This window comes from Podarcis erhardii (genome assembly GCF_964252035.2).
Source record: "Podarcis erhardii genome assembly, chromosome: Z".
Lineage (NCBI taxonomy): Eukaryota > Metazoa > Chordata > Lepidosauria > Squamata > Lacertidae > Podarcis > Podarcis erhardii.
This window is the reverse complement of record NC_138504.1, coordinates 27,750,574-27,775,466: the sequence shown is the minus strand read 5'-3', so window position 1 is coordinate 27,775,466 and position 24,893 is coordinate 27,750,574. Positions and strand designations below refer to the sequence as shown.

At 44.3% G+C, this 24,893-nt stretch overlaps 2 protein-coding genes across 11 annotated transcripts in view; both read right to left on the bottom strand.

The window, feature by feature from the left end:
• LOC309333604 (uncharacterized protein) overlaps positions 1–5,763 on the bottom strand; it is a 54,817-nt gene extending 49,054 nt beyond the window's left edge. For both annotated transcript variants that reach the window (XR_014152577.1, XM_081847340.1), the window contains exon 1: positions 4,421–5,763. Coding sequence is in view for 1 of the 2 variants with exons in the window: in XM_081847340.1 (XP_081703466.1) it covers positions 4,433–4,612 (180 nt within the window). In the remaining variant the exon portion in view is untranslated. The remainder of the gene's footprint in view (positions 1–4,420) is intronic.
• ARHGEF9 (Cdc42 guanine nucleotide exchange factor 9) overlaps positions 1–24,893 on the bottom strand; it is a 282,117-nt gene that overhangs the window by 123,528 nt on the left and 133,696 nt on the right. Inside the window, exon 1 of one of the 9 annotated variants that reach the window (XM_081846905.1) lies at positions 4,099–4,437. The exons of 5 other annotated variants lie outside the window; for them this stretch is intronic. In XM_081846905.1, the coding sequence (XP_081703031.1) occupies positions 4,099–4,107 (9 nt within the window). In that variant the 5' untranslated portion in view covers positions 4,108–4,437. Of the gene's footprint in view, positions 1–4,098; positions 4,438–24,893 lie in introns of those variants that run through there. 3 more of the 9 variants (XM_081846910.1, XM_081846908.1, XM_081846909.1) reach the window with 3 other exon arrangements.

The window sequence follows — 24,893 nt, the reverse complement described above, 5'->3', positions numbered from 1 at the left end:
GAGAGGGGATGGAGAAGGAGGGAGGGAGGGAAGGAGGGAGGGAGGAGCTGGAATTTAAATAAAGGAGAGTTTGAAGAGAAGAATAAATAAAAATAATTTATCCTATCAGCCTGGAAGGATTCAATGTACTAGCCACCAGGAAAGCCCAATGGGTCTGGCATCAGCAGCGGTGGCATGAGAGACTGCCCCCCCCCCAATCCAGAGCATCAGGAGGGAGGGAGGGAGGAGAGATGTGTCAATGCTCCTCTTATCTTGAAAGGATCCTGGAGCTTTAAGGTGGTGGATTACAGATCAGGAGGAAATATGCTTTTTTATTTTTAAAAAGTACAGTGGTGCAGGAGTTGCTATGATACAGTCAATAGCTTTATTCTTGGATATTGTAGAAAATAATGCATCTGAGACTTTTATCTATAAAGTACATGTGGTCACAGCTGCTAGGATTTCTCTCTCAGATTTGTCTATGGGGAGGGGAAATGCCAAAGTTGGAGGGTTCCTATACATCCAGGAGGGGAACTGTGCTCAAATTATGGGGTGGGGGAAAACATAAGGTGGAGGGGATTGATGAAATACACAAGCCTCACTCCTTGACTATTGTCAACTGTATCCAAATTTTGACACCCCTGGTATCACCTAAAGCTGTAGCTAAGGGAACCTATCATCACAAAAGATCAGAGAGGCGAGATCCCCCTCTGCCCCGTCTTGTGGTTTGAATACCAGATGCAAAATTTGAGGGCTTCTGATGCCATAAAGCAGGATAGCTCAAATTTGCATGACAGGTGGGTGACATATTGTGCAGCAGGTGTATGGAGCACCCATTTCTAGGACTACAAAGCATAACCGAACGCCGTTGCCTACAAAACTGACCTCTATTCTCTCTTATAAAAATAATGACAACTCAACATAGGGAACTTGTGGCTCTCTGGTTGTTGGGACTTCAGTTCCCATCAGCCCTAGCCAACATGCCCAATAATCAGGAATTATGGGAGCTGGAGTCCAACATTTGGAGGGCACCAGGTTCTCCACCCCTATTCAAAGCTGAGGAAATACTCACTCCCTCTTTAAGGCTTATTTTGCCCATCAAGCAAGCCAAGTTACCAAACCCAAAACGCAAAATTGTAGTTGCGGTTTTGTCCGGCACACACTAATGTGTGCGTAAGTCTCAGTGATCTCAGTGGGTCTTTCTTTTAAGTTATATACTATATATGTATATAATCATATAACACTACAGCAGGAAGGGACCCAACCAACACCCTGCAAACTGGGGTACAAGTAAGTATCATGGGTTGCTGGTTCTTGTTTTGTTTTTAGTACTATATCTGCACAGCTAACCACAAAGTTCAGCTGCTCTCAGAGTTCTCTGCCAACTCCAGGCAAACACACTATCAGTAGGCAGAGTATTAACAATGGGGCTGTTTTCAAAATGTACCTATCTTTAAAACATATGCAGCAAGCATTTACTAATAATTCTTCTGCAATCCTAGGCAGCTTTACCTTTGAATCCGTTCCATTAGACTCATTAAGTCTTTTACAGTAAACAATATTGAATTAAGGCTTTTAACATCTTAAATCCACCCCCAATTTTAACCCACTTCAAGTTTCCTATCTCCACCCCCCACCCTTAAACTCCAGGTGACATGACATAATGTCTGAATCTGGCATCCACTGTTCTTTATGTGTGGGGTGGGGTGGGGTGAGGTGGGGTGGGGGAGAGATCTGATTCTGAATTGCAGAATTCCAGACAAAATTTAGAATTCAGGCATCTGTTGCTCTGGCAAGGAGTATCAGCATCAGCAAAATAATATGCCTGTTGCTATAAACTAACAGGCACCCCCAAATTAAAGCATCTAAAGGTACTTCAAGCTTGATTAAATGCACCTCCAAAATAATGAATAAATAAAAAGCACCAGTGATGTAATCAAAATGAGTCATGAGAGCCATGCCAAAAGAAAACAGATCCTTTGCATACTAAGTGTTCACACATCCATATGCACACACATGCATAGAGCAAACTGCCAACATCTGGACATGGAGAAATCTGATTCATCCAGGTGGTGGAATTTGACAGTTGCCAAGTGCTGCCTGTAGTTATTTGTTTTGGCTAAACTGAACATCAGAGAAATAAGCAGCATTCTGAGATGCTAATAAAATCCATGTATCTTATTTCTTCCTCTTAGAACTCATTCCGCCGCCCCTCCTAGTTCCACCATTCAGTCTTCATGTCAGATGAATGAATGAAAGATATTAACTTCATTATAACAATCTCCTGTTTCCTGGAAAGAGGCATTGGATAAGAAAAGAGAACCCTGCTAAATGCTGCTGTGTTAAGGGGACACCAACTTGTGTGTCTAAATACTCAGGGAGGGAAATATTCCAAGCCAAATTGTCTCACTGAATATTTATTTTATTTTTAAAGACCACCCACCCAAACTTGAATGCAATAACACCTGTTCCTTCTCTTAAAGCTACAAGTAAGAGAGAAGGGAAGAAATCAGGAAAGCTGGAAATCCAAGCAATAGGTTATGAATAAAAAGCGATATCACAATGTATTTCTATATTAACACTTGTTGTGAATGTCAGTGAATTTTCTATTCCTAAATTTGCCAAAGCAACCATAGGTAACGAGAATCACTCAGTGTTCCCACCCAATTTTATTTTCTTTTTCTCTGTGATTTTATCAACTTGGTCATGTTTTAGTTATTTTCAAACACCAGCACTTCTACCTTTGTAAAATTATGTGCTGGTGTTTTAATTCATTTCAGACACCAGCACTTACACTGACACACACACACACACGGCAATGGATGGACATGATGTAAGCAAATAGAACAAGATAAAATTGCCTGTGCCGTTTCTTCCTGCAAATAAATAAATAAAGAGCAGGGAAGACTGCAATCAACCATACCCTTTCTATATATATCACAGCTTCAGGAGACATATGACACAAAGGTACATTTTGTACCACTTTGACTTTGTTTCATCATACCTGCATCCCTCATTACCCCCACCCCCACCCCCGCGCCATGCAAAGCTATCTCTCATGGAACAATTTCATTTTCTTTTTAGGAAGACACCTCTTTGCCAGAGTCTCATAAAACATAATTTAGCACTTCATTCTCAAGGAAATCAATGTGAATTAAGTCACCCTAAGCGACCCATATTTGAATCTTGTTATCTAAGTGGTGCATAAAGCTTTTTTTTCCCCTCTCCCCACCCTACCCCCACTCCCCCATCCACCTTGACAGACCAAGTCACTGTGAAAATATGGCTTCAAAAAGAAAAAAAGGGGGGAAGCATGCTTTAAAAGGAAACAAAACACCTCTTCCATTTGCTTCTCCAGTCTGCAAAGATGGGAAGCACACTAATAGCCGAAGCCCAGCTGGTTGTGCTTCTAGTGGGCTGAATGGAGCAGCTGTGAATAAGCAGTGTAAAAGCAGATCTGAAAGGGTTGAAACGAGGGCCAGAAGGTCTGAGGATTCAAATCACACTTCCAAGGCAACCAAATAAAATAAACCTCTCCCCCACACACTCTTATTTCCCAATAGCTGACTAAAGCTTTCAATGACATTCCTTTCCTCTCAAACCTCTTAAATATATATCAAGAAAATGCAAAGCTGAATGGGCACTCTCTCCAGCCCTGCAATCTCCTTTGCAAAGGCATTTGATTCCCACTTACTTGGCACAAAGCAAGCCTTATTTTGGTATTAAGCTAAAACATTCCAATGCCCTCTTTCTGCTTTAAGAAGTAATAATAAATGTACATGCACACACTATGTAAAAACTAGCAGTGCATCCCTTGCTCATTATTATGATGCAAACCCACATTTCACTTTGAAATATTTATCTCCCACTGATCGTTTGCAAACAACAAGAAATATAAGCAGGAATTAATTCAGTATAGACAGAGATATGGAGCTATAGTAGTACTCTGTGTCTACCTAGATAGGTAGGCACAGAGACATTGGCTTAGTGTGTGTGTGTGTATATATATCTGTATATCTATAGCCATCAATATAGAATTAACTGGGCATTAAGCAGATACACTTACAGGCATACTTAATAGACAAGACATGACAAAAGATTTAGGGAGAGATAATATACCAACGTCATACAGATCACAGCGAGGCCATGTTGATTCTCAAAGCTGCTCTCCCCCCTCAGTTAGGAAATTCCTTTCTCTCTCTCTCTTTTATGTGTGTGTAATCTCTCCCTTTCTCTCTGGATGGATTTTGTTTGTTAATTTGGAAACTTGGGATTTTTGTTTTGTTTTGTTTTGAGTTTTGCTAGTGGTATGCTGCCGCCGCCTCCTTCGCTGCCACCATCACCAACTCAGGAGCAAAAAATAAAAGGAAAAAGGGGGGGGGGAGGAGAAAGGGGGGAGAGAGAGAGAGAGATCAAAAAAGGAAGGAAAAAAAAAACACACTCCAGAGTCCATTCAACGGGTGCCCAAGAAGAACATGAGGACGACATTGACCAGCAGGAGCACCACGATGACAGCGAACACCACCACCGTCTGAACATCCAAGGTCATGGTGCAGTGCAGAACACTGTAGTGCTCCAGATGTGGAGCTTGGAGGCTTGGAGCTGTCAACCTCTGCTCTGTGAGACTGTCCATACATCCACCATGCTATAGGAGAGGAGGAGGCAAGGGAAAGGCACCGCTTCTCTAGCTCTCTGGCTCCCTCTTTTATCCGCTGGCTCTCTCCGCTTGCGGTTTTTTAGGGTGGCTGGTTTGGAGGATGATGTGGTGGTGGTGGTAGAGGCTCTGTTGGGTCTGCCTGCTTGTGTGTGTGTTTGTGTGGAGGGGAGGGGGAGAGCGTGCACGCGCCTGTTGCTTTGTATATTCCTCTCTCTCTCTCTCTCTCAGCCCCTGCTGGAACCTGCGATGCAAAACAGCAGCAGTATCGCCAACTAGTTGAGCGCTGGAGAAGATGCACAAGGAAGGGAGCAGGAAGGGAAGGTGCCACAGAAGAGGGAGGGGAGTCTCCTCTGTGCTTTCTTTCTTTTTTTCTTTCTTCGCTTGAGATTGCAGGATGCTGTTGCTGCTGCTGCTGCCGACTCCCGCAAAGGTCCTTCTCCCCCAGGAGCTTGCGTGTGTGAGTGGCTTCGGCTCTTGGGTAGGGTGGGGGAGCTGCCTTTGCCCGCTCAGTTCGCCAAGGCAGCGCCGAGCAGCAGAAGCCTGGCCGCGCTGGAGGGCTCTTGAAGCCGCCGCCGCCGCCACTCCTGCTGCTGCTGCTGCCGCATCTCTCGTCGCGAGGCGGACCCCCTTCGCATACGAATCAATTGCCAGGAGCCAGGCGGGCGGGCGGAGGAGAGGCGGCGCTGTCACTCAGTGGCAAGGAAGAGAAGGAAAGGGTAAAAGGAGGAGGAGGAAAAACTGGAGAGGAGCAAAAGCTCCAAGCACGGAAAAGCAAAATCCAATTTCCTTCTCCTTCCTTGTTCCTGCAGAAGTTCCTCCTTCTTCCCTTTCTTCTTCCTCCTTCCTATTTCTCCTTTCATGCCCCCTTTCCCCCCTTCTTTCTTTCTTCAGACTTCCCTTCCCCCTTCCTTCCATTCCTTCCTCTTCCTTCCTTCCTTCTTTCTGCCTTTCCCCGCCCCACATTTCCTCCTTCCTTCCGCTCTTTCTTTTCCTCCTGACCTCCCTTTGTTCCGCAAGGGAAGGAGGCGGCAGTGACTTAGGAGCAAAAGAAGAAAAAGGTATTGGATGCTATATCTGGCGGGGTATGTCCATCTGGTCCAACATCAAAATTCCAGCGGGGCCGGAGGTGGGGAAGACAACCAGGTGCCTCCGGATTCCGGAAACCTCACATGCAACAGTGTGCTCCCATTACTATTCCCGCATCCCAGCGGCTTGTGTTCAGAGATAGGCATCCTCTGAATACAGAAGTACCACTTAGCTATCCTGGCTACCAGTAGTCACTGACAGGATGTCCCTCTATGAAACAGCTTATTCTTTTTAAAGACTTGCATCATCATCATCATCATCCAGTTTTGGGTGCTCCACTTTCAACTTTCAGCTTAGCCAGCCAGGCCCTATCCCAGCATACTCCATTCAATTATGTTGAAAAAGTGGTATCACATGTCCAGGCCTTCCGCTTCCTCCCAACGCCCACCCCAGCATAATGGCAGCTGCATTTTGCACCAGTTTCCAAGTCACTTCTCGAAGTAGCCCCATGTAAAGTGCATTTATCCAAAACTCTGGTCTTAACACAACCACAAAGGTGCCACAAGAAATGCAGGCATTCACTATTCAGAGGCTCCTGGGAAGCATTTGCCCACTGAGACCCTCCACTGCATCTTTGCATGAGACATTGCTGAGGGTTCCCCTCCTTTCTTACAGCCTTAGTCAGGGGTAGGTAATTCTGCCTGGTGAATTGTTATTATGGCTCAATCACAACTTCACAGCAATCTTAATTGTTGAATATTTCTATCAATTTCTGCCTGCATTAAAACATGTGTGGTCATTATTAGGTTCATCTATTTGGCAATTAATTGGAACAATTAAATATAATGGTAATTTGTTTTGCTTTTGATGCTTTTAAAGGCAAATGCTTCATGACATTGTAATGATATATTGTTAACCGCCTTGGAACCCACTCAGTGAAAGAAAGATGGAGTAGATGTGTTGAAATTACTAACTGAAAGGATGCATTTTGGGAATGAAAGAGTGTTGAAGAGGAGTCCGGGAGTGGGGTGAGGGTGGGAAGAGGCACTTTTTGAAAATCAAAACAGCCAAAAGGAAAAATATGAAAACTATGCTGTCACAAATGGAACCCCAATTATACCACCATTCTAAATTGCCTGAGGAGCCTCCAAAATCTTGCCTCAGTTCAAAGCCGTTGTGTTAACAAGCACAGCAGAGTGCAAATGCACCAGCAGGAGTGCTGGATTGGCACTGATGCCACGTTTGCACCATACCAACCTTGTTGCCACAGTGTCCCTCCCTCTCTCTATCCCAATATACTGCAGCAACTCAATTGGACTGAAGTCAAGTGAGAAGCACAGCCTCACCATGTCGTTTGCTGCCATTTAAAGCCCTGATTTAGGACCAAGTTAACTTTGGGGGCATCTGCACCCATACTAACCTACCCATCCCTTAAAATCTATGTTGGAGGCTCAACAGTAAAAATCATTTGGCTGGTAAGCACAAGGAGCAGTGCCTTTTCTGCAATGGCCCCTCACAGACATCTTTTGAATGAGTTCTAAAGACTGGCCCTTGGGGATTAAATGTGAGGCTGGCAGTTGATTTAGAACAGTTGGGCCATGTGTCCAACACTAGTTTTAGTGTATTTCATTATGTTTATTTACCCGCTTGTAATCAAGTTGAGCAGTTTTATTCCTACATTTTAATTACAGTGGTATCTCGGGTTAAGTACTTAATTTGTTCCAGAGGTCCGTACTTAACCTGAAACTGTTCTTAACCTGAAGCACCACTTTAGCTAATGGGGCCTCCTGCTGCTGCTGCGCCACCAGAGCCCGATTTCTGTTCTTATCCTGAGCAAAGTTCTTAACCTGAAGCACTATTTCTGGGTTAGAGGAGTCTGTAACCTGAAGCGTATGTAACCTGAAGCGTATGTAACCTGAGGTACCACTGTATTGCTATTGATGCATTTTAGTGATAGTGAGATGATTGTTCTAAAAAGGCAACCTATAAACCTTTTAAAGTGATCAATCAAAAAATGCAAGACCTCCCTACTTAAGAAAGTCTCCTTCCAACTCATGGAGGGCAGTGAGAACAGTAACAGGGGGTGGGCAGGGTGAGGGGTTTCTAGTTCAGTAGTACTTGCTGATCCACCTAATGCATATAGTTTTACTTGCAAACCAAATGCCGCTGCTGCACCAACCCCAGCCAGCCACCTGCCACCTGCCTGCCTTCTTACTAGGTTGGAATAGAATTGGATGACAGCTCCTTTCTCCTTGGCCTCAGTTTTGTCCTTTGTAGAATTCAGCAGGGGTAAGAATTGGGGGAAAACTGGAATGATTTGGCTCCACCTGTCATTGGCTCTGGCTCCACCTACAGTTGATCTCCCTACCTTCCACTCTGCAAGTCCCAATGGGCACCAGCCATCACTGTAGAAGGAGCTTCTGTCATAGAAGAGCTTCATTGTTTCAGTTTCAAATGGTGCAGCCCAGATGCCAGTTGACTGCTTTTGAAAGACCCAGTCCTGAAGTGTTTGCTGGACTAATGCAAACATGCTTCTCACTGATATACTGGGCTCATGCTCAACCCATGCATTCTGCACAGAACCATGCTGTTATGTAGGCAGTAAGCAATGGACATTGAATCTGTTTGCATCCAGACAGGTATGACTGCTGAAATCATCACAGCATAGGTGAGACTATTTAGCATTAGAAGTGGCATCAGCCCTTGATTCTCTCATGCCATGCTTAAGAAGGAAGGGTTGGCTCCACAGCCGTGGTGTGCATAGCTGCAGTCCTATACACTCTAACCTGGGAGTAAGGCCCGTTTAAGTCAATGGGACTTACCAACAAGTGGTTATGCTTGGGATTCTGCTGCTAAATAGCTGGACTATTGCAGTTTTAGGAATCAGGAATTTATATTTTTAAAAGCTCTTTTCTTTTCTTTTTATCTTTCTCCCCTCAAATAATGCCAGAAACAACATTTATTGCTTGATTTTTAAATGAAAGAAAGAAGTAAAATAAATTTATTGAGAAATTTTAATTAGCAGGGCATAATAAATGTATTGCCCCACTATAAATTTTGTTTGATTCATTTTCTAACATTTGCATCCCTCTTCTCTTCAATCGCACAACCCAAGGAGGCATGTGTATGGTTCTCAGAAGGTCTCCCATCCCAGACCGGCTTCTTTTCAGCAAGGGTAATAGGCCTTCAAACCATACAAAGGAATGGCTGTTAATGGACAACATGGTTTACCTTTGCTTTGTGCATGATACTTGAGAAAATCTGACTGCAGTTTAGGAAGCATGTATCTTGCAGCCCATTTCTTTTCTCTGTCTTTCACACTCCAGGCACCCCTAATATTTTGGCCTCCTATAAGCCATGACTGCATCTCCTCTAACATTTCTCCAGTGAAAATAGGGAGATCCTAAGGAAAAGTGGGACATTTTGGGATCAAATCAGAAACTGGGATGACTTCTGTAAATCAGGGACTGTCCCTGGAAAATAGGGACACTTGTAGGGTCTGAGATTGTCACTGCCATGATCCAGGTCCATTTGTTCTCCCCCAACAGCCCCTGTACTAAACCTTTCTCCTGGTGAGTCTCTGATGCTTCCCCAAACTGCCTCTTTCCGTGCCCTCCATACCCATCATCAGAGTGAAATGCAAAAGTATAGAGGTGACTGAAGAGGTCCTTGATTCACAATAGCTGCTAATCAGCTTAAGCCTCATGGAACATATTTTGTATTCACAGCACAATGGCATTAAAAGCCTTGCTAGAAGATGGAGGCAGTGTGTGGGCAGAATTGATGCCATTTCATTCATCCTGATCCAGAATAGCAGGAGAAAATGGAATGAAAAGGGGTGAAGGTGTGTGTGGTGGGGAGGGGAGGATTAGAAGGATCCAAGAAGGCTGTCGAAGGAAGAAGTACCTTCAGGAAGCTCTTGAAAAAAAGAGATGAAGCAACTCTGAAAGAGCATATTGAGACTCCTGCTCTATCAAATGACTCCAGCCTCCCCCCCCCTTCTCACCCGCTAGCTTTTGAAAAGGCATTTATTTATTTATTTCCATTTATGAATTATGAAACTTCTGAAATGATTCAACAATAATATTCCTGGAATTCAATGGCCCAAGGGCGGTCAAATGCTTCTGGGAAGACTTCAAGCAGGGCTTATAGACAACCTCAACCCCATGTCCTGTAAAGTATACTGCTTCTGAACATGGATAGTCCATTATTAACTTTTGAGGTGAATGGTGTGCAATATTTATTTAACAATAATTGTTCCCACACTTCCTCCATGGAGCACAGATCAGCAGTGTGCATTGGTAAAGGCTATAGTGGAAAACATTGTGCAATACAGTGGTGCAGCCTAAGACCAAACACTAGAACTGCCCTTCCCCTGGAAGAAGAAGGAAGGAAGGAAGGAAGGAAGGAAGGAAGGAAGGAAGGAAGGAAGGAAGACAGGCAAAAGGGTATGTGGGAATTCAGTCTACTGGTTTGTCTTTAAGATAAAAATCCATGGTAACAACGAAAGTTGCCCCCACAGTTGCCATTATCTTCAAGAGGCACCAAGGGGGGCTGTTCTTCCAGGGTTAATACCACCTGTTTACGGGGTGGGGATTTTTGTTAAGGACCATGGCTTAAAACTCCCTTTGCAATGTGGCTCCAAATAAAACTGGGCATCCCTACACCTGGTATTTAAAGAAAGTCAAACTTGGGTGTGTTTTGTAGTACCATTAGCTGCTAGTGGCCAGTTGAATCATAGGAAACTGTCTTACAAAGAGTCGGACCATTGGTCCACCTAGCTCAGTATCGCTTACTGGCTGACAGTGGTTTCTTGGGGATTTCAGACAGGGTCTTTCCCAGCCCTGGGAGCTTTGAAATTGCATGGAGAATAGATGCTGTGCCACTGAGCTACGGACTCTTCCCCAAGGAAGGTCTTGCATTGATAAGTTTATTGAATGGTGGTGTTTGTGTGTTTGTTTTCAATATGTAGCCTGCATTGGGATCACTCAGCAATGAAATACAGGATAGAAATTAAATAACAATGACAACAGCAATTAATCATTCAAAAATTGCATCTCCTGCTGTTATTTGGAGGCAACTGGACACCCTCAGAATCTGTTGTCCCATACAGTGAGCCACCAGGTCTGCAAGTCCTGGACATTCTTGGGCTGTTGTGCTGGTCCGGGGAGAGGTTACCGTGGGGCGAGGTCCAGGACCTGAGTTGAGGGTCGGCAGATGGTCCTCCTCGGGCAAAGCGGGGTCCACAGAGGGAAGCCGGGCAAGGACAGGAACTCTGGGGAAACAGGACTGGATGCTGGCCAAAACAGCTCATCAACAACGTTGCTCCCGCAACCTGGGACCGGGCTGACTGGCCTTTATCTTCTCTGAGGCCTCTCCTGGCCTTAAGGCGAGCACTCCTCCTGGGAGAAACCAGTTCCCTTCGCCTCTCTGCCCTGAGCCTCTGCAGTTCAGGAGAGGCTGAAGGGTTACTGGGCCCAGGGGGAGACTCACCTGTAGGCACTGAGTCCTCAACCACCTCTGGAGCCAGAGTGGATTCACCTGGTGCCTGCTCCTGAGGATCCAGCACAGGTGCAGGCGCTTCAGAATCAAGGCCCTGCCCCAGTTCAGCCGGCCCTGGAGGCGGGGACTCCTGTGCAGGCTGGGATTCCTCCGGTTCAGCCTCTGAATCGGATTCCCAGGCCATCACAGCTGTGATGTGATCTTGGGCTGCACCCATCCAGTCTGCCCATTGACTCCTCATCACCTGGTGGACCACCCTGACTTGAGGCTACCTCTCCTTCCACAAGTGGGCAATGAAACATTTGAACTGGTAGTCCTCCTAAAGATTTGTAGTTGAATGTCTCTACCTTATCCTGTTCTGCACCCCAAATAACATTTTATTTAAAATGTATGCATCTAAAAATTAGCACTCCGTGAAATGTATATTAATTGGTTTTTTAATTTATATTTTATCTCAACAATTATAACTCAAGGAATGATCTAGCTGCTGCAACCCTCCTCTCCTCGTATCTAAATGATGATGATTATTTTCTGCCTCAAGATGGTAATCAAGAGCCAAAAGAAAAATGGCGCACTGGAAACTATATAGTTAGATTTTTAAACAAAAAGCAGAACTAAAAACCTCGCAGAAGAAGTGGCAAGAAAGAGGGAACTTTTCAATCAGCTGGCCTTGTAGGAGGAAATGGTTTAACGAAGCTGTTCACTGCACAAATCCACCCTCTTGTCACAACAAGGGGTCAAGAACATCCTTGTTCAAGAGGCACCTACTTCAGTTGACTCTTCATGATCAAGGATAGGCAAATAATGCTGTGGCCTTCATCAAAAACTTGTGAACCACAAAGTCCCTGTATGTCTCATACAAACTTTTCAGACAAACACCCCTTAGCACATCGTCTATTTGTTTCTCATTTTGGTCACCTGAATTAAACCCACTCCTCCAGTTACTTTTAGAGGTCAATTGGAAGACACAATGGAATGTCAAACACTTTCTGGAGGTGTGAAAAAATAATAACTTGCATCCCTTGGGCAGCCTTCCCATCATACTAGGAATTGTAGTCCAATGCACCCAGAGGGCACCAGGTTTGTTTGTTTATTGTATTTATATCCCACCATTTTCTCCAAGGAACTCAAAGTCCTTCCCCTATTTAATCCCTACAACAACCCTTCCTGTGAGGTAGCTTAGGCTGAGAGGCAGAATCTGGCCAAAGGTCCCCCAGTAACTTTCATGGCTGGGTGGGGATTTGAACTCTTGTCTTCTAGTGTGATACTTCAACCACTGCACCATAATGCAGAGGTGTGTTGTCCTAGGGCAGGTGTGGGGTTCCTTTGGTCCTCCAGATGTTGAGCTATAACGCCCATTAGTCCTGGCTATTGGCCTTGCTTATCAGCTATGGCTGATGGGAGTTGTAGATTAGCAACATATGAAGAGCCAATTTGTCCTAGGGCAACAAACCAAACATTATGGCCATATCTTCCATCTAAAAGATGTGGGGAAAGATTATACCCTGGTTTATACCACATGGAGGTGGTAGTCTTATGGTGAAAGAATGGGACAATACCACTTCCATTCTTGAATTCTCCCTTGCATTAAAAATGAATAGCACACCAAGAACAACATGGGCTTAGACATTTCTCCTTGGTGTGACAACCTTCCACTTACAGGGAGGTTGTTGCACCAAGGAGCATTCAAAAGCATCGTCTCCTGCCTGAACCCAGAAGTGGAACATCCACTCTTAACCACCTTAGGATTCTACCTAGGTTCCTCATTCTACTGCATGTATAGACCAAGTCTTAAAGATTCACATTCTGTGTCTGTGCTACAAGTTGACGGCTGTCTTACAAACAATGAACTTAACTAAGGGACACTGATTGGCTCAAAACTTCAAGGCTGTGTTGAAATTTGAACCCATGACATGGAAGTACAAGGTTCACATGGTTTGTTAGATCTTGCTGCCTCCATGTTAATACAGTGGTTATTGTTCCCTCTTTATTGGTTCGACTATCATAGGCAGATCATTTGGTATGATATTCTTGCATTTTTAAATTTTATTTATATTAATTAATTAATCTGTATGCTGCTTAATGGCAAAATAGGCTTCCTTACCAACTTAAGAGGGTAAGAAGGGGCATTAAGGACACGTAAAGCTCCTCTGTGGCTGTTATATATTAATGTTAAACATTCCCTGTTGAAAATTAATGGTCTGAAGCTCCTTTAAATGGTAAACTTGTTACTTAATAATTATCTCAATACTTCACTTCAGGGCCCCCACCACGAATCTATGCAATTTCAAGTATATTCCAGCACAAAATGGTTCAAGTTGATTCAATAATCAATAATATTCAAGTGATTTCTTGCACAATCCCATTCCTGTCTCTAAATCTTTAGAATAGGTTTCAGTCTGTCTAGAGATAAGGGCCCAGAGTTCAGTGATAAGCTATAAGCTCTGCATGCAGAAGATTCCATAATCCATTTCTGGCATCTTCCACAAAAAAAGTTCAGATAGCAAGAGATGTGAAAGATCCTGGAGAGCAGTTGCCAGAAAGGTGAACGGTCTTGTCTGGAACAATACAGCTTCCTAATGTATGCTATTTTTTAATCTGATATATACTATATCAGTGGTGGGCAGAAGGTAGATTGAGTTACTTGCAGATCTCTAGCAGATTTCCAGTAAGGTCTCTGATTCACATTTGTTTAGCAACAGCCAACATTTTATTTCCTAAATTTGAAAAAGAAAAGAACCTGCCATAATCAGGTAAGGTGGAGGGAATCAGGAATGGGATTTTGGGGTCCCCCATGAATTTAATTTATGTACTAGGGGAGTATAAATCTTTGGCATCCTGGGTTGTGCCAATGCTGGTCCTATTGAGAATAATGGACATGACTTACTGAGGTCCATTATTTTAATAGGTTGACTTAGTTGGAGACAACCCTCTGATCCTTAATTCCAAATTTATGTATACCTGAGGGCTTAGGCCAAGCATGGGCTGCTATTTGCCCCATAAGAATATTTTCCCCAAGCCACAAGAAATCTGTGGCACACCTGATGCCATATGTGTGTGGCTAAAAAGAAGTAATTGGGAGGTTAAAGGGAGCTCTTGATGGTTCCTTGGCAAGTGGGGTGCCCTGTCAGTCCCAAATAGCAGATTAGCACTGACATTGAGTACCTCTTGGATTGGCTGTACTAAGGAGTAACCTACTGGAACACTGGAAATTTGTATATACGAAATCAGACCACATTCCTCTACCTAACTTAGCACAGTCCACACTGACTGACAGTGGCTCTTCAGGGTTTCAGGTAGGAGATGCAATTGAGGACTGAATCAGGGACAGCCTGCATGCAGATATTCTACTTCCAAGCTACAGTCCTTTGCCTGGAAGGACAGATCCTGAAGCTGAGACTCCAATACTTTGGCCACCTCATGAGAAGAGAAGACTCCCTGGAAAAGACCCTGATGTTGGGAAAGATGGAGGGCACAAGGAGAAGGGGACGACAGAGAACGAGATGGTTGGATAGTGTTCTCGAAGCTACCAGCATGAGTCTGACCAAACTGCGGGAGGCAGTGGAAGACAGAAGTGCCTGGCGCACTTTGGTCCATGGGGTCACGAAGAGTCGGACACGACTAAACGACTAAACAACAACAACAACACAACTGAAGGGGCTCAGCTGATTGATGGTGTCAGCAAACCTCACTTTGGCCATTTGCAGACGTGGGTTGAAGCCAAACCACATGTGCAAATGGACATCACAGGGGCTTTCTCCAATCAAAGCCGAAAGTTGGCCTGTGGAAGTTTGGATAAAATATGGTATATGGTTTTGTCTGAAAGACCAACTTACCAAAATAGTGTAGTATGAGGGACAGCTAAGAAAGGTAAGCTTGATACAATATGGTGGCCCTTTATAGCCTATGTTAACAATGTGAGCATTTACTACAACCTCATCAAGGCAAGTTACATTATTGAGGTCTTACATTAGCAGACTGAATTCTGGCAGATAGTTTCTGTTCATATTTTTAGGCCACTTTGGCTTCTTCTTGACTTCTCCTGCATTTCTTTCACTGATTTATACTTTGGTTTTTCAAAGTACTCTGTCAGACATATGCATTACTATAATGCAGTTTGTTCTGTTAATAACATCTCAGTAAAACTAATTTATGCATCTTTTAAAAAGTTGGTCAGTGGGAGAGGGAGAGAGGAATTAAGGATCTGGCCCACCAGCTAGATGCAGTTCTCAACCCCTGAGCTAAAGGAACACACTTGGCTGCAGACAGTGCTCCCAGTTGCCAAACAGCAACACAAAGAAGCTTCTACTAAGCTTCCAAAATGTGCTCAGGCTTACCAACTACTTATGCATTGGGATTCCTTCCACACTGGTCTCCAGCTAAGACTGGTATCAACTGGTCAGATCTGGCCTTCTGCAAACCACACTCGTAGTCCAAGGACTTATTGTCACCATATGCCCCTGTTTTCTGGAACCTGGACAAATTGCTGCCTGTTCTTTTGTTGTTCTTGTTGTTAAGTTTGCCCTTAAGTTGTTAAGTTTGCCCTAAAATATGACCAAAAGCCAGGGGAAAGAGGTGTGTCTCCAGCATTCACATAATGAAGATGCCAGATGCGCCTCTCTGAGGGAGTTCCACAATTTTGGGGCTGCCACAGAGAATGCTGTCTTCTGGACCATTTTCAATCTAAGCTTCTGAGGGCAGTGGAACTACAAAGAGGGCCCTCAGCAGATCTTAGCACCCAGGAGGGTCTGCAGGGAAGGAAGTGATCTTTCAGGTATCTGGGGCCTGAGTCATTCTGGGAATGCCTTACTCAGAATGTGTTTGTGAAGGGTGCTGAGTTCCCCCACCCACTTGGAGACTCAGCAGAAGAATCTCCCGTCTCCATACAGCTCCACTGCTATCTATCAAAATGCAAGCAGGTGGAGTAGAGGTTTGCTAACAGTTGGTAGGAGGGGGAGGAACTTGGGTAGTGAGCCTTGATGTAAGAATAGGAATGTGGTAAGTGTGTCCAATTTAAATACCGTATATGAAACAGTAATGGATAGGTTGGCAGTGATGGCTCCATCAGGTGGCAGTTCTTAGGGTAACATTAAAAGGCTGCTCATCTTGTGAAAGGAACGTAGGAATCATAAAATTGTGGAGTTGGAAGGGACCCTGAGGGTCATCAGATGCAGATGAAGTCTAAGGGATGAAGCCAGTGATGATGCTCTGCCTCCATGGTCAGAGGCAGCGATGCTTCTAAATACCAGTTGCTGGGAGTCACAGGTGGGGAGAGTGCTCTTGTGCTCAGGTCCTGTTTGCATGTTTCCTACAAACATTTGGGTAGCCACTGTGAGAACAGGATAAGAGACTAGATGGGCCATTGGCCTGATTATTCACTGTTATCTCCTTGGTTGGCTTTAAAAGAGGACTGGACAAATTCATAGAGTATGAGGCTAGCCCTGGTTGCTATGTTTTCCCTTTGCTCCACAGGCAATAATGCTTCTCAAGACCAGACGATGGAAGTCACAAAAAGGAAGAGTGTTGTTGCACTCAGGTTCTACTTGTGTCCATCACTGTATTATTTTTGGTGCCCGCTGAAGACATTCTTATTTAGACAAGCCTACTCAGGTGTTTTAGAAGGGACGCGGGTGGCACTGTGGGTAAAACCTCAGCGCCTAGGACTTGCCGATCGCATGGTCAGCGGTTCGAATCCCCGTGGCGGGGTGAGTTCCCGTCGTTCGGTCCCAGCTCCTGCCCACCTAGCAGTTCGAAAGCACCCTTAAGTGCAAGTAGATAAATAGGTAGCGCGTTATAGCGGGAAGGTAAACGGCGTTTCCGTGTGCTGCGCTGGTGCTGGCTCGCCAAAGCAGCTTCGTCACGCTGGCCACGTGACCCGGAAGTGTCTCCGGACAGCACTGGCCCCCGGCCTCTTAAGCGAGATGGGCGTGCAACCCCAGAGTCGGACACAACTGGCCCGTACGGGCAGGGGTCCCTTTACCTTTTACCTTTACTCAGGTGTTTAGAAAGTTTGTATGAGTTTAAATTCATTTTAGTCTGTTATTTTATGGTTTTAACTTTGTGTATGTTTTAAATCATGGCTGTAAAAAAATTAGTGGTAATTTTATTAGGGGTGGTTGTGGTTTGTTTGTTTTGGGTTTTTTTGTCTACTGCTTTGAGGTTTTTTCTACAATCAAGTGGTAATACTGTATAAATTTTATGAAAGAAACAAACAAATCTGGGTGGGCCACTATGAAAAAAGGATGGTGTGATCCAGCAGCCTCTTCTTATGTTTTTGTGTTCACATAACAGAAAGGTTATGGATGGAAAGGAGGAGGAGGAGATGGAAGGGGGTGGGGGGAGAAGGGAGGAGCAGCATCATGTAGCTGTTCTGGGCGGGTGTTCCAGAAATCAATATTAGACAATTACTTTGTTGCATTGCTGATCAGATGCTTATCTTTCATCTTCTTACTGGCAACTGAATTACAGTATTTTATGAGGTTGAAGAAGATACTCAAAAGATTTTAGCAACCCAGTACCAATGACGCATGCAAAAATACCCTCATGGGAAGCTGGCATGAATAGCCATAGATTAAACTGCTTTTTTTAAAAAAAGATGGATGGAAATCTGTGTGCTCAACCATTAAACAACTGAGTACAGTGGAAAGAAGCTGAGCAAGCCTGAAAAAAAGGGATGAAAGGATTTCTAACATTCTGATCCCATATTGTTTTGTGGCTTTGCTCTGCCTGAGTTTCCCACCTCCTGAATCCCAATTGAACCAGGAACATTTCTAAAATTAACTTTGCAAACGGAACACACAAAGTTAGCCGCAGGGTCCACCGCCCACCCCTCACTTTGGCTTTATATATCACCAACACACATGTGCGTGAATAAAGCTACAATGTATGGCTTTCTCTGGTTGTCAGGTGATAGTTAGGAACTGCTGGGTGAAAATCTACTACAAAAGGGATACACTGTTCTTTCTTTGTTGTCACCTCATTTTGGTGGAATAGGTTTTCCCTAGACAGGATGGAAACCCTGAGGATGTTGCAATGAAATATACTGGAAGATCCTTCTGTGACACTTATCTTTCCTGTTGCAAACGTGTTTCATTCTGAGAGCCAAGCTATAGGCAATGTTTTTCTTTATATGTTTTGGATAGCAGGATTTCCAGGATAGGTCGGCATAGGTGTTAGTGGGTTTGTTTTAGAAATCAGCTGCTATTTTGTTGCTCTCAGTGGCAAGAAGGACATCAAGGAAAAGGATGTATATCAGTGGTGCTATTTAATGAACACTTGATAATTGGATAAATGGAGCTGATGTAACTTATAAATTGTTCTAAACACTGTTTTTTCATTTGCCAGGGAAAGCTGCCCCATTCAAACTCTGAATGACCTCTTCTTATAGCATTTTGCTAGCCTCCAAATCTACAATCCTGAATCTCATCCTTGTAGTTCCAAATGTTGTATCAGCTGTGTGAAGCTACCTTCAAAAGCACCAGTATGGATAGATCCTGCAAAAAAATGGGTTGTCATATCTAATATGGAGGTAAAACTACAACCAAGCTATGCACACATTTTAGAAACCACAAATCTGCAATTTTGACCCCCAAAGTGAAGCAACCGGTTCATAAACATTTCGGTTCTGAAAACCACAACCTGTCAGACTTATAAATAATTCCTCCAGAGATGCCAACATGTACACACTGGACACAATAACATTGCACGGCTTCAGCTTGGAGCGTAGTAGCAGCATCACTTGGCTTCAGTGAATGATGCCCTTCTGAGCATTCAATCTTCAAAGCTCTGTAAGTACCACTTTGAAAACAGCATCATTTTCATCGGAACAGTTGATGAAAGCAGAAGCCAAAACATTTTGCCACATACATTTTTTAAAAAAACAACAACAACCCTCTGTTTTGTTAATCATAGATTACCCATATCTATCTATTTATACCTCTCACTGTCTCTCTCCACCAGTCTTTCCCAATCTGATGCCCTCCAGATGTTTAGGACTACAAATCCCATCAACCCTAGCCACCACAGCCAACTGATGGGAGTTGTAATCCACAACCTTTGCAGAGAATCAGATTGGAAAAAGCTATTGTGGATGGATAAATACAATGGAGAATTCCTAATGTATCAGATATCAGTTTGACTTTGAGGGGTAAAGAGACCAGGTAATTCAGAACTCCAGAATCCAGGTAGAAATTTGGATGAGAATTATTTTTAGAAGTCTCCCTTGTTTAAGGAATATAGCTTAGAAATTAACAACTGTATGCCACCATCTGAAATCAGCTTATAGACAGGAAAGATATAGGTTGGGAATGAATGATTACCAAGATTAGGTTGTCTGCTAATCTTATCTGTGTCTATATTTCCCTAATGCCTTCAGCGCAACTTATTTAAGTCATCTAGATCTCCTTCCTCTGCTACCACTTTTTGGTAATGCACCTTCTCTTCTGTTGTGCTATAAACAAGCTTATGATCCTTGTCTTGAAGCAGGTACTGGGATAAATGACTGTGTTAATTCCTTCCACAATTCAAGTTCAAAAGCCATCAATAAATCACTGAATTTATTCATTCTTTATTGTACTGAAGAAGCTATCTTGAACTGATCCACACAATGGGTTCATCTACCTCGGCATTGTCTCCTTCACAGGTACCCTGCAGATGTTGTTGGAGCTCATCATTCCTGACCCATGCTAGCTGGGATTGACCAGAGCTAGAGAAGCAACAATATCTGTAGGACTATTTTTTCAGGGACTCATGCAGAGGAGACTCATTCCCATCACCTCCTACATGAGATCCTCTCAGCTGGAGATACTTAAGATTTTCTCTGAGCACTCTGCTCCTGAGCTGAATTACAACCAACCATGATATTTAGTTGGTTTGCAGTGGAGGCTGATCCATTAGGGTGAATGAGGCAGTGCCCCACCAATCCCAGTCTACTCTCAGACAACCCCACCTTCCTGCCTTCTTACTTATACCAAGCATGTGGTGGATCTGCCTATGGAAGTAACTATAACGCCACACTGGTTTTGCACCTCAGCCACATCACTTGATCACCATCAAGGCTCTCAATGGTTACTAGCCATTACGGCTTTGATGTGTCTCCATGGCAAGAGGCAGTAATGCTACTGAATACCAGTTGCTGGAAACCACAGCAGGGAGAGGGCTCTTTTGCTCAGGACCTGCTTGTAATTTTCCCACAGGCATCTGGTTGGCCACTGTGAGAACAGGATGTTGGACTTGGTGGGCCATTGGCCTGATCCAGCAGGGCTCTTCTTACGTTCTTTTGCTAACTTTCTCTTCTTAGTCTCAGTATTGCCCTTGTAGAACTCAGCAGGGGCTAGGATGGAGAATAAACTAGAATTGGTTGCCTGCACCTTCCATTGGCTCTGGCTCCACTTCCTGTCAGCTTCCCTGCCTTCCACTCTGCCAGTTGCAAAAGTCAAAAGCTGCAACTGGCTGACTGAGCATGGTTATTAAGTAATTAAAAATGTTTTTATTCAAAATGCTCTCTCCATTAAATAATTTTTCATACAAACTTGGAGGCACCCCTTGAGACGGGTAATTCTTCCTCCTCTTCTGAGACGATGTCTGCCCTGATGCATTCAAAAGTGTAGTCCACCACATTGACATGCAAGACTATGGTGAAAATGGAACAAGAAATTCAACCCTTCAGTATCTTCCACCCAAGGCATACTGCCATTATGTGTAACACATGGAATTTCTAACAACACTCTCTATGTGTGCAGAAGTTGTTGTTGATAATGATGGTGATGATGATATCCCATTCTTCCTCCAAAAAGCTCAAGGAACTTTTATTCTTGGTGTAGTGGTTAAGAGCAGTAGTCTCGTAATCTGGGGAACCGAGTTCGCATCTCCGCTCCTCCACATGCAGCTGCTGGGTGACCTTGGGCCAGTCACACTTATTTGAAGTCTCTCAGCCCCACTCACCTCACAGAGTGTTTGTTGTGGAGGAGGAAGGGAAAGGAGAATGTTAGCCGCTTTGAGACTCCTTAAAGGGAGTGAAAGGCGGGATATCAAATCCAAACTCTTCTTCATAACTCTGTGTGGCTGATTAGGCTGAGAGACAGTGACTAGCCTGTGGTCATGCAGGGAGCTTGATAGCTAAGAGGAGAGTTGAACCCTGGCCTCCGAGGTGCTACTCCAAATTGCACATCAGCTACATCACAGTGTTTACATCAAAGCAGCACCTTCTCTCCAACAAAACAGTAATGTGCTGACTTGATGCCACAATAAAGGCATAATGCATTGAAAAGGCACAGCCCCCATTGCTCCCGTAAGTGAAGCTGGCCTTGCTGTGCAATACTTTGGCTTATAAGATTTTATAGATGCATTCTCTATGATGGGCACATCAATGAAGTAGAGAGCAAAGAGGAGCATCTTCGTTTCTAGGTTGGAGATTAAGCAGGAATGGGGCAATTTTAATTTAATATAGTAGATCATGTATTTTTAAAAAACTGAAATGTATTTTTTAAAAACTGAAATCATATGATAGGGCACATGCACACCATTTGAATAGCAATGCCCATCAACTTTGGGGGTACCCAGCCCCTTCAAATATTTTATTGGGGAGGCCAAAGCTCCCTCAGCCCCTAGGAATTGACTCCTATGCTCAGGAGCCCTCCCAAAGCTGCCTCTACACTGGCCTCTTGGCGAATAGGAGGTGCTACTGGTCTCCTCCCATCCCAGGGAGGAAATAGTAGGGGCTGCCCTCTGGGGTCTCCTGGGGTCTGCACCTGCCCAGGGTGATTCAGAGTGCCCCTCCCCCTTGCAATGGCCTTTAATTCCCACTTCAACCATTGGGTAAGGTTTATTTGACTCCCCCCTTGTTCCCAACATAGATCGTTATTCCCTCCTTGTTCCTAATTTAGATCTCCACCCCCTCCCCCTTGTTCCCAGTGTAAATCTTCATTCACACCTTCTTCTTCACTGGTGGGAGAGGAGGTGCCGTTCTGTGGTTTGCCTCAGGTACCAAAATGTTTTGGGCCAGCCCTCTCCCTGACCATTGGGCATACTGGCTGAGCCTTTGAGAGTTGGAGTTGAACAACATATCACAGATTCTTCACCCCCAACTTAACCAATTTACAAAACTAATTTACTTGCTGCCTTTGCAATGGGCACATATAAGAAAGGAGTTGCATCCAACAGTGGCTTTATACAAGTGGAAAGCATAGCCTAGTGTTTGTGATTCCACTCTGGCACCAAAACCACTCAGCAACTGCACCCTTTCACACCATAATAATAATAATAATAGTAATAATAGTAGTAATAGTAGTAATAATAATAATAATAATAATAATAATAATAATTGTACCCCGACCATCTGGCTGGGTTTCCCCAGCCACTCTGGGCAGCTTCCAACAAAGATTAAAATTACATTAAAATGTCACACATTAAAAACTTCCCTGAACAGGGCTGCCTTCAGATGTCTTCTAAATGTCAGGTAGTTGTTTATCTCTTTGACATCTGATGGGAGGGCGTTCCACAGGGTGGCCGCCACTGCCGAGAACGCCCTCTGCCTGGTTCCCTGTAGCTTTGCTCTTCGCAGTGAGGGAACCGCCAGAAGGCCCTCAGAGCTGGACCTCAGTGTCCCATGCTATTCCAAAAAGTGCTTCAATACAGGATTTCTGGGGTGCTGGGTGCTGCAGGCAAGGGGGGGAAGGCAAAAATTGGGTTCCCTGTTTTGTGCAAGGGGAACTGCTTCCACTAAGGCAAAACCACTAGACGAAAGGAAAGAAGGAAGGAAGGAAAATTTTCTCCATTTTCTAAAGATTAGTAGGATGCACTGGCCAAACAGAACATGTTTGAGAATCAGATATACACTTACACAAATCAGGGTGTTTAAGCTGTCAGCCTATTTTTAGATATAGGAAAAGAGAATTATCAGTTATACCTTCAAGGCCTCTTTTGAAAACATCAAACAGTAGGGAATGTCTCTCATTATTTCCAATTACAACTGCCCTCACCTCTCCCCACACCACAGGGAAGACAGAATAGCTTTACTCCCCCATAACTATTTTTCTTCCGAAAATGTTACTAGGCAAATCAGCATGGCACAGCTTGAGTAGCTCTGGCACAGCGTGGGAACAAGCAAGGGACTTTGCTTGAATATTACATTCTGTGCGTTGGGGAGGGGGGCAGGGGAAGCAGGAGGTAGATTGTGTGGGAGGATAAGAGTGGGCGCAGGAGATGAACACTGTGGAAGTTAAGCAACCCTCACTCACCGCCACCAGATGCATCTGAAGGATCATGATTCAGATCGCAGATTTATCTAGCGCTATTTGCATCAAGCTATTCAAGGAGATGGGTGGCCTCAAAGGAAGGGGGCACAGCTGAAGCAAAGCATAGCTTAGTGTTTGTGCACAAGGGAGCTAGTGGTGGCATTGAGGTTAGAGTGTTGGACTAAGACCTGGGAGAGACCAGGCTTCAAATCCCTACTCAGCCATGAAGCTCACTGGGTGACCTTTGGGACCACTCAAGGCCTCTCAGCCTAACCTACCTCACGGGGTTGTTGTGGGGTCAAATGAGGAGGTGGAGAACGTGTGCCACCTTGAGCTCCTTGGAGAAAAGGGTGGGGTATAAATGCAATATAATAAATAAACATGTTCACAGGCAGAAGGTCACAGTTCAGACCCCAGCATCTAGTTTGCGGCTCAGTCAGTAGAGCATCAAGGTCTCAGGGTCATGGGTTCGAACCTCATATCGGGCAAAACATTCCTGTGTGGCAGAGGGTTAGACTATATGACCTTTACGGTCCCTTCCAACTGCACAATTCTATAATTCTATGATTCTAACCTCCATATCAGGTAGTAGGTAATGGGGAAGACCCTGCCCAAAGCCCTGGAGAACCACTGCAGGTTGGTCAGAGTAGACAGCAATTGTGCTAGATCAGGGTTTCCTAAACTTGGGTCTCCAGCTGTTTTTGGACTGCAGCTCCCATCACCCCTGCCTAATAGGACCAGTGGTCAGGGATGATGCAAACTGTAGTCACAAAACAACTGGAGACCCAAGATTGGGAAACCGTGTGCCAGATGATCACATAGAATGATCTGATATAATGTAGTTTTGCATGCTCCAAAGAAGGATATCTATTGCCATAAAACTTCAGGATCCAGATGAGGCTTATCTGAACCAAGTAGTGGAAACCTTCCTGCCTCACTGTCACCCCAACAGAACAATATCGATATTATCAAGGTTGTGGGAATAGAGAGGTGTGGTGTGGACCATGATCCACAAGAGCTGACTGAGGCACATGGCAGACAAAAGGATCCAGCCCAGTCTTTGCATCTCACTTGTGTCGGGCCACTTTTGAGGACTGGAAGGCTGCAAACATGCACACAAAAGCAGGAGGGATATTGTTGTTGATGAAGCAAATGTTACCCTGGGTTCACATATGCATTCTGCTTTCAAGGGAGGCAAAGCACAGTTCATTTGAACACTAAATGATGCCCACCTCAGTCTCAGGTCATTTTGTGGGGATGAAAAGAAAGGACAAAATCTTGTGGAGCCCTATAATACTTATCTGGGGGTGAACTCAATGGGACTTACTTCTGAGTAGATGTGCATAGGATGGCACCAAAATGCAGAAATCCTATGCAGAGTCACTTAACTCAGGAGTAAAGCATAAGGGGACTTACTTCCGAATAAGGACGCCTGGCATTATGTGGTACGTACATCCCTCAGCAAATGCTTAATTATAAGGTTCAGGGTTGCTCCT